This window comes from Pinus tabuliformis, chromosome 9 (assembly GCF_031772625.1).
Source record: "Pinus tabuliformis cultivar Carrire ecotype Pingquan chromosome 9, CPIR1, whole genome shotgun sequence".
In the NCBI taxonomy this organism is placed as follows: Eukaryota; Viridiplantae; Streptophyta; class Pinopsida; order Pinales; family Pinaceae; genus Pinus; species Pinus tabuliformis.
In genome coordinates this window covers 776,540,160-776,555,453 of record NC_142307.1, presented here as the reverse complement: position 1 = coordinate 776,555,453, position 15,294 = coordinate 776,540,160, and the positions used below count along the sequence as shown (strand labels likewise).

Here is a 15,294-nt window from a genome sequence, read left to right as displayed (position 1 = left end):
TTCACCAAAGAGATTGCAACCCTTCTCCTTTGAAATTCTTTCCCACTGATGATTACTCTCTTATGTAAGCCAAATAAGGTCGCAATCTTCTTTACAACAAAGAATGATAGCTTGTTCACTTGTAGTCCTAGCATTGAAATCATCCACTATAAGGACTTCACCTAGCTGAGAATATGTTGCAATATCTACTTTTAAGGCTGCAAATGGATCTTTGTGGTCAAGCCCTCTACCTTTGTAGATTTTTGAAACTTGCGGCGCAAAATAGCATGCTGCAATTTTGATGTGGTTTCCATTTTCTGATATTTTAAACCAAATGAATTGCTTATTTGAGTCCTCTTTTTCTAACTGAATGAGATGACCTTCTTTCTCCCTCACTAAAACCATGATACACCCGTCCCCTTGCCATTCCTTGCTGCCTTGTTCCACACTGCCATCTTCTAGTATCCTTCAAATAGAGGTGTCTTGCACCCTTCATGCTCACGTGTTTCTATGAGGCAAATTATGTCTCTATCTTCCGCAGTAGGCCTTAACCCAGGTCCTCGTCTCCAGGGGTAACCTCTGTAGTTCCAACAAACTAATCTTAAGGAAACTTGAGTATGACTTGATTGCTATTTATTTTGACATGCAAGACTCACATTTGAGTCTTTGTCGTTGCTTTCCCATACTGACCTTGCTTCCCGATTTACCGTTGAAGAGTTTGTTGCCTCTTCTTTATTACCATCTTGCTGCTCTGTTTTGGAAGGAGGTCCAAATCGCGCTATCACAACTTTGCCTTTATAAATCCATGCTCTCTTTCCTTCATCTCTTGCTGCCCTAACCTTTAACATTTCCTCCCTCCTTTCCTCCTGTTGTCTTACAATTAAATCTTCTTCTAAGAAAAAGCGAGAACCCCTTAAGAGATGCTTCTTGCTTAGAATGATATATTTATCACGCAAGCTAGGCATGATGACTTTTATGGGCCTGACTCTCTCACCGTTAAACTTACCCACCCTCCATGCTTGGCATATTTGTCCTTGCCATAACAACTTGTCTTTCAAGAAGTCTCTTGCAAGGTCAAGAGTACATTCATTTTTCCCATAGTCTTTCACCCCTTTAATAATTATGTTTGTTGCTCTATTTTGTCTTTCCTTGCCTTCTCTATCTTGCATGTTGTCAACTTGAATGTTTGTTTCTCCTTCCTTATTAGCAGAATTGCTAATAACTTGAGCCCAAGTTTTGGAAACTTTGGTGGAATCTTCTTTCCTTCTTCTCTTGCTTTCTCTTCATGGTTGTCAATTTGGGCAATCATTTTCCCTTTATCCTGATATGATTTCACATTCACCACCTCTGTACTTTCCACTACAGATTTATTTATGTTTTGCACATCTGCCTTCATGCGTTGCCATTCTGTCTTCCCTATCAGGAGAGCTTCCTATAGCAATGCCACTTGTTCTTTCAAAACTTTATTGCTTTTTGCTAAAGCCTTGTTATCAGCTATTATTATATGAATTTTATGGTCTCTTTCATGCTCTTTAGCTTCTAAAACCCCCAACCTTTGTTTTGCATTTAACAATTCTTTCACATAAAAATCAAATGACCATGTGAGAGGTGTGGATGTGAGATTATATAAGGCAAAATCATCAATGACTTTTCCTCTGGACTTCTTGATGCCACATGCTTGCAGAGGGGACTTGTTTGAGTGCTTATTGCGAAGGGCTTGAGTACTTCCTTGTGAGACCATTTTTTCCTTGTCTACTCCCATTTTAGACAGGCTAGTCTTCGTTTTAAAATGCCCCGATATTGTTTGGCATTGATCCAAACCCACTTCCCAGCTTTGGCGGATGAGGCAATTTTCACTTGCCCTAAATAATTTGTCTCCACATGTTCTAAAATTTCTTGTCTCGTTGTCACGTTTGAATGCATTTGCCGTCCAACCTGTTTCGAGAAAGATGTAGGTCTATAAAATGCCCAGATTACTTCACACTACTCCTTGCTGTTCAAGTTATCTCTGCTCCCTACTTAGGCTACAAGTTGCTCCCTACTCGATACTTCTGCTGCATAAAAGCTCCCTGTTCTCACACTACTCACTGTTCATTGCTCGCTATTCCCACTGCTGACCACGATACTCACACTCCTCGCTGCTCTCACTGCTGACCACGCTGCTCACACTGTATAAATTGAGCAAGGAGACGTCTGTCTTTTATAACATACCAAATACCCCAAATTTATACACTTCCCACGAGATTGAACTCTATTCAAGTCTCTTCCAAGTATTCCCAACCGCGATTTACTTAAATACTGCAACTTTACGCCCTTCACACGCTAGCTTATCACCAACCCAAACATAAAATCCTTCAATTATTTCGCTCTTTGCAACAACTTGATCATATACCTCACAACTAGTGCAATTCCCAAACAAAACCATGCTTACTCTGCCAATCAGAACGAAACCCCTTGCAACGTAGAAATCCACACCCATTGTAACCCAGAATCAAACTGAATCCGACCCAAAAGTACACGGACTAAAGCGATCTAGACCTTAGTTTGAAGATTATTCACTGCAGATCAACAACCAGAACACGCTCATCACATGGCCAAACGCAACACCAATCACTCACATTCATCCGAATCCCTTGCAGAGATGAATTGACGGTTTAGAACTTTACACGGAACATGCCCCAAATCCAAAATATTATTTCTGTTAAATTAGGTGAAAAACACAAACATATCTCATTTTAAACTCGTAGTATATATATATATATATATATATATATATATATATATATATATATATATATAACATTCCATTGAACATATAATTATACTATAAAGCCACATAAAAATTCAATGAAATAAATTATTGAAACTATTTTTTTATTCTTATTATCCAATTGACATAAATATTATGGTATATAAATATTTTTTTAAACAAGTAGTTTAATTAATAGACAAAATGACCTTTTTGGGGTATTTTTTTCTGGTTAATTTTAATCAAAATCCAATAAATATTTAAAAAAAATTATGTGTTTAAGTTGTTTAATTTGTAAATTTTGAGTGCTCCAAAGTTTTTTTAAGACCCTGATTCCATTTATGCACTCAAAAATATATTTTAAACAACAAAAAATCACAATCTTACTTGAAATTCAAATTAAAGTGAAAATATCATTTGGTCTATAAATTAAATGTAAATTAATTGGCTTTCGTGGACTTTAGTTTTCATCAATCTATTGATTTAAATTTTATGAAAAGAATGAAAACTACATGTAAAATAAACATTGTCCAAAAAATATCCATACACAATTCCAATGACAAGATCTTGTAAGCAGAGAAATTATTCTTCTATTCTATTCAATATCCAAAAAATAATAACATTGAATTAAACATTGTAAAATTCTCATAACAACAACATCTAATATGTTTTGTTTTGTTTTTGTTTTTTTTTCATGCAGTCTTGTAGCTAGTGTGGTAGGACGAACAGCGCGCTGCCTCCCCACCCAGGATCGATTCTTGGTGCATGTTGGTTGCGCCAACAGCATATTGTGATCACCATTTTGCTTCGCTGCTACGACAACTATCGTGTCAATCCTGCGTCATGTACATATGACATAAATGTAACATAATGTGAATAATGGTGATTATATAGGCTCTATATAGCTTCTAATAGAACTCGCCCCACTTTTAAATAAATAAATTGTTTTTCCATCCAAAATTATACTAACCTCAAATCAACTCAAACTCAATTCAATTGAAAAAAACCAAAAAAACAAATTACAAATTTTCCGTGCAAATCAGCAACAAAAATACAAGTATGAATAAAAATGCTATCGCACCCACCTTAAGATCGCTTTCCCAAAACGCTGGAATCTCTTTCAGCAGGTCCAAGTAACTCCCTTTTTTAATCCAGAGTATAAAATACAACACTTCACTATTTGGTGAAGAATCGATACTTGGATCTTGCGTGGCAAGTCAAACCTTCTTATCGCACCGCTATAAAAGTCCAGGATCGGTAGTGAGAAAATATAGAACACATCAGGATGTAACCACATCAGGATGTCTATTCCCTATATATCTTCCCACTTGAAAACAGATTTCTGCTCAAGTTTCAGTTTATGATCCACATTTAGCTTTTTCCTAGATGGTAAATTAATCCAGGTGCCAGCACTTGATATAGGTTCTCGAGGTCCTGTGATTTTTTCGACACAGGTACCATGTCTTGTGATCAAGCGTGACTGGCCGATAGAATATCGGTTAGTTGAGGTATGCTTTTCGATCCAGGTACAATTTTTTTTCGATCAAGCGAGACTGGCTGATGGCATATGGGTTAAATCAAGATATATTGGTTACATATGCCTTTTTCTATATATACCTACAACTTTTTCCCAACCTGCAATAATCTGGTGTGGAAAGAAACAAAAACTGATCAATTGATAAGGTGGAACTGCCCTGCTATCTTTAGAAACAGAAAGGGCCCCGGTTAGCCCATGTCAGGGTCTCCACAAATTGATTCGCGAGGAGAAGAAACCTGTCATTTTTTTTCTGAGAACCCAATTGGTTTTATCGTAGCATTAGTTTTAAAGTAGGCAGCCATGCCTCGGTTTAGCCTGCGCCAGGCTGCAGCCATTGTGGCAGCAGGCTCTCTGGGCATTGCAGGTGTTTACAATGGGACTGCATTAGGAAGTGAAAAAAATGGCCTAGAATCGGTGAGGAGGAGAATTCAGCTGAGTGATGGGGTTGTCCCTTCAAGAGATGTGCAGGAGTCTGCATTGAAAGGAAGCAGTCCCAGCAGTCCCCTTGACATTCTCATCATTGGAGGAGGTGCTACAGGCTGTGGGGTGGCTTTGGATGCCGCAACTCGTGGTCTGCGAGTAGGGCTAGTGGAAAGAGATGATTTCTCTTCGGGAACTTCGTCGCGGTCCACCAAGCTGGTTCATGGAGGTGTGCATATTTTTTCTTCCCTTTCCTCCTCTGATAAATTTGATGACATATTTTGTGAGTTGGGTATGTTTCCCAGTGGAAAAGACTGGCTGATATGAACACATCTCTATAAAGTGTGACTATCTGCAAGAAAATTTGGTTATAGGTTTGGACATATAGAAAAAATGCACAATGTTTTTCTATTTGACTAGATGCAAGTTTTGTGAAATAAAACATGGATCAATTCAATTTTTCTCTTCGACATGATTTAGAGAGTTCTGAAAGTTGTCCAATGTTGAAACAGAGAGGGAAGATAGTCCTAACCCTACTCTGTTGTTTTTTACTTGCATCAAACATCGCATATATATTTTCCTAGTTCAGAATATGTACTGCTTTGCTGTAGAAATCATACACAAACCTTACAGCTTTATGAGGCCAAGATTTACCTGCTCACAAGAAAAATTGAGGCTCTGTGTAAATTTTCTATTAAGCTGTTCCAAATAAGAAGATATTGGAAGTTTTCTCTTTTTTTTGGGTCTCGAAAAATTGTCATCCAAGGTTGAAACAATGACGTAATATAATAACAAGACAGTGGTAACCCTACTTCGTTATTGTTTAATGATTTCAATCATTGCATAGAGACTTTTCCTGCCCAGCAAATGGACTGCTTTTCTGTAAAAATCACACACAAATCTTACACTATTACTAACTCAAGACTTATTTAATCAGAACAAAAGTTGAATCTGAATTTCTTCTATAGCCGCACAATAACTAAGGGGTTCAGGACTATGGGAATTAGTTTCACACTTATTGTGAGCCTACAAAATAAATGTACAGGCTTTTGTAAGAATGACACTGCTACTTTCATGTGTCCACAGACCTGGGCTCTTATCTGGGATGGCAGAGACTGCCAACTTCGGTGGGGAGATAACTATTCTTTTGCCATGCAAATCCCCACAAGCATGCTCCTGACCATGGACAGAATGAGATAAAATGCAGCCTCTGTCTTGCATACTGGCTTCATACACTAGAGATATAGAAGACAAGTGATTTAGGGTTAGCTTGGATGTATGCTTGCACGAGTACACAGGGTAAATGATGTACTAAATCCAATATCGTTTATTTATTGAGATCCGTGAATTTAGGAACTTGCTATATGGAAGCCATACCTCCAGTAGAGGCCCTCCAACAGTGATGTCACGTGTGTGACTTGACCCTTGACCTACATTTGATAGGACTCATGGGCAGCCAGGCTGCCTGGCTCATAATGGTAACATCTAATGAGGAAGGAAACATCTAGTCCTAGGAAACTTATATCAAGAAAGGCAATATCTAAATAATGTATTTAGCTTTTCCTATTTGGCAACTCATAAGAAAGCAGGCATGTTCTAAATATGTATTTGTAATCTCTTTAAAAGGCTATCAAGCCTCATGATAATAGAAGTGAATATTACAGTCTTCTATCTTATCTTGTGTGATTGTGTTTGATTCATTAATTCTGAGCAGAGTTTGTAAGATCCAGCTGAGAGGTGAGGCTCTCTAAGCCTCACCTCCCATCAATTGCAGATCAACACAACATTAACTTAATTTTTCAGTTCTTATTGCCAAATGAACAATCAATAGGTTTTGTGCAAAATAGCACAACTGTTCCATCTGAGCTGGAACTTTTCCATTAACAGGATTTGCAAAACACACTTATAATACTATAATTTCCATGCTAGTGGTATGGCCACCATGGCTTATTATAGCTCACAATATTTGGCAATCAACTGTATCGACCCAACTAATTTTTAGTGTACATTGTAGCTTCATGAAGGCAAAATTAGCTTGCATGCACAATAATGAACAACCACATGTAAATCATAAATTAGCTTCATCCTAAACTCCATTTAGATTTTATAAGATATGTGTAATATACTATGGTAATTTTGCGCTGGGTTTTCTTCAGACGTTAGGGTTTTAGAAAAATTCTTTTGTACAAACCATTCAATTTAATTCCAAAAATATAATCTTCAATACACAGTGATGGATTTCAATGAACTCAACAGTATTTAACCAATACAACAGACGTAACTCCAACACAATTAAATTTGATTTTGCACACAACCCATGCAAAAGGTGTAATTCCAAATAGACCCTAATCGACTCAACATTACCACAAGAAGATCCGATTGACATGTGTTAAAATTGGTAACTAGGGCCAAACTCCATGTGCATCACCTCATTTATGACAGCTGATATTTTTCCTAGATTCCTTTTGTCGAGAGGTGTAGGATTGATCTAAAGATCATTTGATTCCGACAAGTATTTATGGAGATATGAATTTATTTGTATTTACTTGAATTGTTAAGGTCGGCTAGCAGTTAAATGTGTGGAACACATGCCCAGTGAATCATATAAATACAAGAGAGGTTGATTCATTTTCTCATCATCTCATCTCACTCATTCTTCTCTCTCTCCTTAGCTTTGGGTTATACAAGGAGTAGCTCACACGTGGGAAGAAGGAGGACGCATTAGGGCAAGGAGGACGCTGAAAGGAGGACACAAAAGTTGTTGAAGGTCTCTTTGACCTGCGTTGACCAAGCGTTGACTCATCAAGGGTGCGGTTTTGGTGTGGCTGCCTCTCCTAGGCAAGCCGCAGATTTTGGCACAAAAATCGAGGCAATCCGTCCACAGGTTTGACCAGCGTTGACTGCCCTAGTTTTGGGCAGCAGGTTGACTTCAGTCAACAACAGTTTGACTGTGTTTTTGGGGCTGTTCAAGCGCTGTTTGAGGGCTAGTTGACCGGAAATTGACCAAGCATATTGGAGGTCAATTTCAACTCGTTTGACCAAGTTTGACTTTGTTGATCTAGGGTTCGCTGTTGTTGATATAAAGTTAAAGAATTCTTATTTTGTACTATTTCTCTCTGCTGAACTATTGAAGATAAAAGAAGATTTGATCAAAGGGTTTCCCCACATTGGGGTTTGTCCCTTGCTAGCCGTCACATCTTGTGTCTCTTGTCTTGGCTTCTTTTTTGTTGATCTTTTAATGTTTTATCTGCACTTTACTTAATGTATATGTGATTGCTAATTTGTGGCTAATAAGAATAAAATAGGTAAACTCCTCTAAGCATAGAACATACCATAATTTAACATGAGATTAGAGCTGAGGTGAAGACAAAGCCCAAGCAAGAGCAAGAGCAAGAGCAATCACCGAAGAGAAGGTTGGCAAGGCTGTCCTAAAAACTTCATGGGGTCCTCAATGCTTTTCCCCGCTGAAGACAAGCTCTATGAGAAGTCTGACTATCACGGATGGAAGATGTCTCTCGATCTAACTTTAGAAGATCAGGAAGTGTTGGACCATGTGAGAGGCAATATTGTTGTGCCTCCATCAAATGCATCCACTTCTGCCAAAAGCAAGTGGTCCAAGGGAGAAGTCAAAGCAAGGAAGTTCATCCGGGACTCTATCGAGAAGCGCTTGGTGGCCTATGTTTCTGAGTCGACAACTTCCAAGGAAATTTATGATAGACTAGTGAGTTTATTTAAAGTTAATGATGCAAATCAAGTTTTGTTCCTTAGAAATAAACTGAAGGAAATTAAGAAGGGCAAGGATGAAAGTATGCAAGCATATTTCTTAAGGATCATCGAGATCAAGAATGATCTCCTATCTATTAGGGAAGTAGTTCCTGACAGGGAAATGACTATCACAACTCTTGGAGGACTGCCACCTGAATGGTATATATTTAGGACTACTCTTCTCAACAATAATGTCATCCCAGGATTTGAGGAATTGATCGCTAGATGTATTCAAGAAGTGTTAAAATTGGTAACTAGGGCCAAACTCCATATGGATCACCTTATTTATGGCTTCTGATATTTTTCCTAGATTCCTCTCATCGAGAGGTGTAGGATTGATCTAAAGATCATCCGATTCCGATATATATTTATGGAGATATGAATTTATTTTGATTATCGACAAATTGTCAAGGTCGGCTAGCAAACTTATGTAGGCTTAGAAGCCCAACAATCACGTCTTCACACTCAACGTTTGCATATAAATACAAGGAGCCTCCTCCTCATTTGGACAATTCATTCACTCATCTTCTCTCTCTCTCTCCCCTATGCATAAAAGGAGTCTCTCTCTCTCTCACACGTGTGGTTGAAAGGAAGATGTCCTAGGGCAAGGAAGACGTAGAAAGAAGGACGCTAGGATAGCATGTCATCTCTTTGACCAGCGTTGACCAAGCGTTGACCATCCAAAAGTGCGGATTGGGTGTGGTTGCCTCTCCTAGGCAGGCCACAATTTTTGGAACGAAAATCGAGGTGATCTGACCTCTGGTTGACTACCCTAGTTTAGGGCTGCAAGTTGACTTTAGAAATCTGCAAATTGACTTAACTTTTGGGGCTGTTCAAGGGTTGTTTCTTCAAGCTGTTCGAGGACAAGTTGACCGGAAATTGACCAAGTATTTTAGAGGTCAATTTCAACTAGTTTGACCAAGTTTGACTTTGCTGATCTAGGGTTTGTTGTTGCTGATATAAAGTTACAGAATTCAGATTTTGTACTATTTCTCTCTGCTGAACTATTGAAGATAAAAGAAGATTTGATCAAAGGGTTCCCCGCATTGGGGTTTGTCCCTCGCTAGCCGCCACATCTTGTGTCTCTTGTCTTGGCTTGTTTTCTGTTGATCATTTAATGTTTTATCTGCACTTTACTTAATGTATATGTGATTGCTAATCTATGGATAATAAGAAGAAAATAAGTAAACTGCTCTAAGCATAGAACATACCATAATTTAACATGGTATCAGAGCTGAGGTGAAGACAAAGCCCAAGCAAGAGCAAGAGCAGGAGCAATCACCGAAGAGAAGGTTGGCAAGGCTATCTTAATAAATCATGGGGTCCTCAACACACTTCCTTGCTGAAGATAAACTCCGTGAGAAGTCTGACTATAATGGATGGAAGATGTCTCTCGATCTAACATTAGAAGAACAGGAAGTGTTGGACCATGTGAGAGGCGGAATTGTTGAGCCTCCATCAAATGCATCCGCTGCTGCTAGGAACAAATGGACCAAGGGAGAAGTCAAAGCAGGGAAGATCATCCGGGACTCTATCGACAAGCGCTTTGTGGTCTATGTTTCCGAGCTGAACACTTCCAAGGAAATCTACGATAGACTAGTGAGTTTATTTAAAGTTAATGATGCAAATCAAGTCTTGTTTCTTAGAAATAAGCTGAAGGAAATTAAGAAGGGCAAAGATGAGAGTATGCAAGCATATTTCTTAAGGATCACCGAGATCAAGAATGATCTCCTATCTATTGGGGAAGTAATTCCTGACAGGGAAATGACACTCACAACTCTTGGAGGACTACCATCTAAATGGTATATATTCAGGACTACTCTTCTCAACAATAACGTAATTCTTGGATTTGAGGAATTAATGGCCAGATGCATTCAAGAAGAAATGAGGATGGAAGAGCAAGAAATGCCCATACTTAAAGGTCATCCCTCTGCCTTTTCTTCTCATACTAAAAGAAGAAACAATTCTGGGGCTAAATTCAAAGGAAAGGTTGGAAGAAAAGGACGATGTTACAATTGCAATAAAACTGGTCACTATGCAAGGGAGTGCCCTGATAAAAGGGACTCACACCGGGACAATGATCAAAATCCCTCTCAAGGCAATCAAAGGAATGGCAGGTCAAATGGCAGAGGTAAAAGAAGTGTCGGAAATCAAGGAAGAGGACAACCATTCAAGAAGGCAAGAAATTCCAGGTATGAATCTAACACTGTTAACAATAAGCAAGATGAATATTATCTACCAGCAGCTCTATCTACTACTGCTCCCCTGGACTCGCTGGGAAATTGGCTTATTGATAGTGGTGCCTCAAGGCACTTCACTGGTTACAAAGAAGCTCTCTATAATTTGATAGAGAAGGAAACCAACCTGGAAATTGTTCTTGGAGATAATTCAAAATATCCCGTGAAAGGCGTAGGAAATGTCACTCTTCAATTGAATCAGGGTAATACCATCCACTTACAAGATGTATTATATGTACCTAATCTCAAAAAGAACCTGGTGTCCATTTCGGCAATGGAAGACAAAGGCTACAAGGTGGCCTTCAGCGATGGAAAGGTACGTGTATGGAAAAATAACTTTAAAGATGCTTTTACTCTTGGGTTTCGAGTTGATTCATTATATCAGGTCGGAGGAAGTCTGCTGGGTGTCATGTCTTGTGACACATCTCTTCAGTTCGAACTATGGCATCGGAGGTTTGCTCACCTTCATTATAAAGCTCTACCCGATGTAAGGAAAATGGTGACCGGATGCCCGAGTTCAGATTAGAGCAAGAAGGTGTATGTCCAGGATGTGCCGAAGGAAAGCTCAAAAGGGTAGCATTCCCCTCAAGCCAAAGCAAGACCTCCGATATATTGCAGTTGGTTCACTCAGACATATTCGGTATGATGCCTGTGAACTCCTTGGGAGGATATTTATATTACCTCACTTTTACAAATGATTATTCTTGCAAGACTTGGATATACTTCTTGAAAAAGAAGGATGAAGTGTTCTCCTGGTTTTGGCACTTCAAAGCCTTGATCGATAATCAAACTGAAAAGAAGATCAAGACCTTAAGGACTGATAATGGGACTGAATATGAATCCAATGAGTTTCATGACTTCTGCAAAGAGGTTGGCATTAAGAGGGAGACTAAGACACCATATACTCCTGAGCAGAATGGTGTGGCGGAAAGGAAGAATCGTACAATTGTGGAAGTTGTCTGTGCTATGCTCCATGATCAAAGACTTCCGAAGTTTCTATGGGCCGAAGCTGCAAATACCGTCGTATATGTACAAAACCAATACTCTCATCAAGCATTGGGTTCCAAGACTCCCGAAGAAATGTTCACCGGTAAGAAACCTGACGTATCTCATTTTAGAATTTTTGGAAGCCCTGTATATTTTCATGTGCTGAAAGAGAAAAGGAATAAATTGGGTGCATCTGGAAAGAAAGGAATCTTCGTGGGCTATAACGAAAATACTAAGGGCTATAGAATCTATGTAGCTGGTCAAAGGGAAGTCGAGATTAGTCATGATGTCACCTTTGACGAAGATATGGCTCTTAGCAAAGTAGACAATCTTCCTACTTTAAGGGGATCTAAAGAAGCTGACATCGGGGAACCGAAGGAAAAGGAACATGAGACAATGCCCGATGTGGAAGAACCTATGGATCCTATTGATCCTCCTCCGCAAGAGACTTCCTCTTCTAGGAAGAGGCCTTCATGGCTTAGGGGGACACTTGATGATGCTGAAGGACACATTGCACCCAGAGGAACCTTCCGTGAAAGTAAGAAGCCGAACAGGTATTAGGGATACCTGACCATCATGAGCATGATCATCCAAAATGAGCCTTCGTCATTCACAGATGCTGTCAAGCATCAAGTATGGAAGGATGCTATGACTGAGGAATATGAGTCCATTATGAAAAACGATGTTTGGGATGTGGTCCCCAGACCCTAGGACAAAGCAGTTGTCGCTTCAAAATGGCTTTACAAGATAAAGCATGCAGTTGATGGATAAGGCTTGTTTTGTCGCCCGTGGCTTCTCCCAGAAGGAAGGTATAGACTATGACGAGATATTTGCACGTGTTGTCCGATATACCACCATCTGCTCGATCATAGCCCTTGCTGCTTCGCAAGGATGGAACCTACTTTAGATGGATGTCAAGACTGCATTCTTACATGGTTTGATTAAAGAGGAGGTCTATGTGGAGCAATCCGAAGGATTTGAAATTTATGATCGAGAATCTCATGTGTGCAGGTTGAAGAAGGCCCTCTATGGGCTAAAGCAAGCACCCCGAGCATGGTATGAGAGGATCGATAGCTGCTTGATGAAGCTGGGATTCACTAGGAGTGAAGCCGACCCTAACCTTTACTTTAAGGTTATAGATGACAAGCCTCTCATACTGGTGCTATATGTTGACGACCTCTTTCTAACAGGTGCAGACCCTCTCATTCACGAATGTAAGAGGGAGCTGGCTTCTGAGTTCGAGATGAAAGACCTAGGACTTATGCACTATTTCCTAGGACTGGAAGTCTGGCAGAAACCAAGGGAGATTTTCCTATTTCAAGGAAAATATGTGGTGAAGGTATTGGAGAAATTTGACATGGTGGACTGCAAGCCCGTAACTACCCCGATGGAGCTTGACTTCAAGAAGTTAAGCGGTAGTGTTGCCGGACCTGTTTTACGAAATGCTACCGAGTATCGTCAACTCGTCAGAGCATTAATGTTCTTGGTGAACTCCCGTCCAGATATATGCTTTGCAGTCAACACATTGAGTCAACATATGGTTGAACCTCACCACTCACATTGGATTGGTGCCAAGAATCTGTTGAGATATCTTCGTGGCACAATCACTCATGGGTTGAGTTACACTGCCGGAAATGTGAGACTACTTGGGTATACTGATGCTGATTGGGCATGCAGTGTGGTGGACCGAAAGAGCACTTCCAGGTGATGTTTCTCTTTGGGATTTGCCTCGATACCCTGGATGAGCAAGAAGCAGAAGTTAGTGGCTTTAAGCACTGCCGAGGCAGAGTACATAGCTGCTAGCATGGCCTCCTGTGAGGTAGTCTGGTTGCGAAATCTCTTCAGTGAGCTGTTTGGATTTACATTGGATACCACCGTGATCCTGTGTGACAACCAGAGCGGGATCCGTTTATCAGAGAATCCCATATTTCATGATCGCTCCAAGCATATCGATATCAGGTACCACTATATTCGAGATATGGTGCAGCGAGGAGCAATAAGGCTCCAACATATTGGTACAAATGAACAGGTCGCCGACATTTTGACAAAGCCCCTAGGAAAGGTCAAATTCCTGACTTTCCGAGAACGACTTGGTGTCGTTCAAAGACCCTCTTATGAGGGTCAAGTATGATGTATTAAGCTTGGGAGCTCCAGGGGGGCATGGGGTACTTCTTGGAGCGACATGTGATCACAAGGCGACTCACCATCCCCTGGTGGTGCACTATGTACAGGGTAAAGGTTCAACCTTCCCCTGTGACACCTCGTGGCGACTGTGGAATAGGATGATTAGTTCTCCTGTGGGCCAGGATGATTCGTTTTCCGTGGCGACTGTGGAATAGGATGATTAGTTCTCCTGTAGGCCAGGATGATTAGTTCTCTGTGGCATCCACTGGACATGATGATTCGTTCTCTTGTGGACAGGATGATTAGTTCTCCTGTCGAGGCATCCTACCCATGTAGTCTGGGACTCATGGGAAGTACCTCTCATCTGATCAATGAGCAGGGAAATGAGGATAGGGACCATAGTAGTACTATTGATGGACGCATCGTTGTATCTACCGTACTCCCTATGCTAGGATGACCTCCATTGATCTGGGATCAATGATACTGATCTGGGATCAGTGAGAGTGTTTCACACTCTGAGACTGATTTTCGGGTCAGTGGAGGATGGTATGATACATCCTCGATCATTTCTTCTTCTTCATAGTTCGAGCAGAGCAAAGCAAAGCAAAGCAGAGTGGGGTCAAGCTGTACATGACAGTGCATTTGATGGATGGATAGCAGCGACGGTCCAACGAATTGCAGATGAAGTTCTCCCTAGTTGAGAGGGAGTGTTAAAATTGGTAACTAGGGCCAAACTCCATATGGATCACCTTATTTATGGCTTCTGATATTTTTCCTAGATTCCTCTCATCGAGAGGTGTAGGATTGATCTAAAGATCATCCGATTCCGATATATATTTATGAAGATATGAATTTATTTTGATTATGGACAAATTGTCAAGGTCGACCAACAAACTTATGTAGGCTCAGAAGCCCAACAGTCATGTCTATTCACACTCAATGTTTGCATATAAATACAAGGAGCCTCCTCATTTGGACAATTCATTCACTCATCTTCTCTCTCTCTCCCCTATGCATAAAAGGAGCCTCTCTCTCTCACACGTGTCGCTGAAAGGAAGACGTCCTAGGGCAAGGAAGACGCAGAAAGAAGGACGCTAGGACAACAGGTCATCTCTTTGACCAGCGTTGACCAAGCGTTGACCATCTAGAAGTGCGGATTGGGTGTGGTTGCCTCTCCTAGGCAGGCCACAATTTTTGGCACGAAAATCGAGGTGATCTGACCTCTGGTTTGATCGGTGTTGACTGCCCTAGTTTAGGGTTGCAAGTTGACTTCAAAAATATGCAAATTGACTGAACTTTTGGGGCTGTTCAAGGGTTGTTTCTTCAGGCTGTTCGAGGACAAGTTGACCGGAAATTGACCAAGTATTTTAGAGGTCAATTTCAACTAGTTTGACCAAGTTTGACTTTGCTGATCTAGGGTTTGCTGCTGCTGATATAAAATTACAGAATTCAGATTTTGTACTATTTCTCTTTGCTGAACTATTGAAGATAAAAGA

At 40.3% G+C, this 15,294-nt stretch overlaps 1 protein-coding gene across 1 annotated transcript in view; it reads left to right on the top strand.

Annotated features, from left to right (window-relative positions):
* Positions 1–3,973: 3,973 nt before the first annotated feature.
* SDP6 (FAD-dependent oxidoreductase family protein) overlaps positions 3,974–15,294 on the top strand; it is a 265,513-nt gene continuing 254,192 nt past the window's right edge. Inside the window, exon 1 of the mRNA XM_089445527.1 lies at positions 3,974–4,914. Within this exon, the coding sequence (XP_089301653.1) occupies positions 4,566–4,914 (349 nt within the window). The 5' untranslated portion in view covers positions 3,974–4,565. The remainder of the gene's footprint in view (positions 4,915–15,294) is intronic.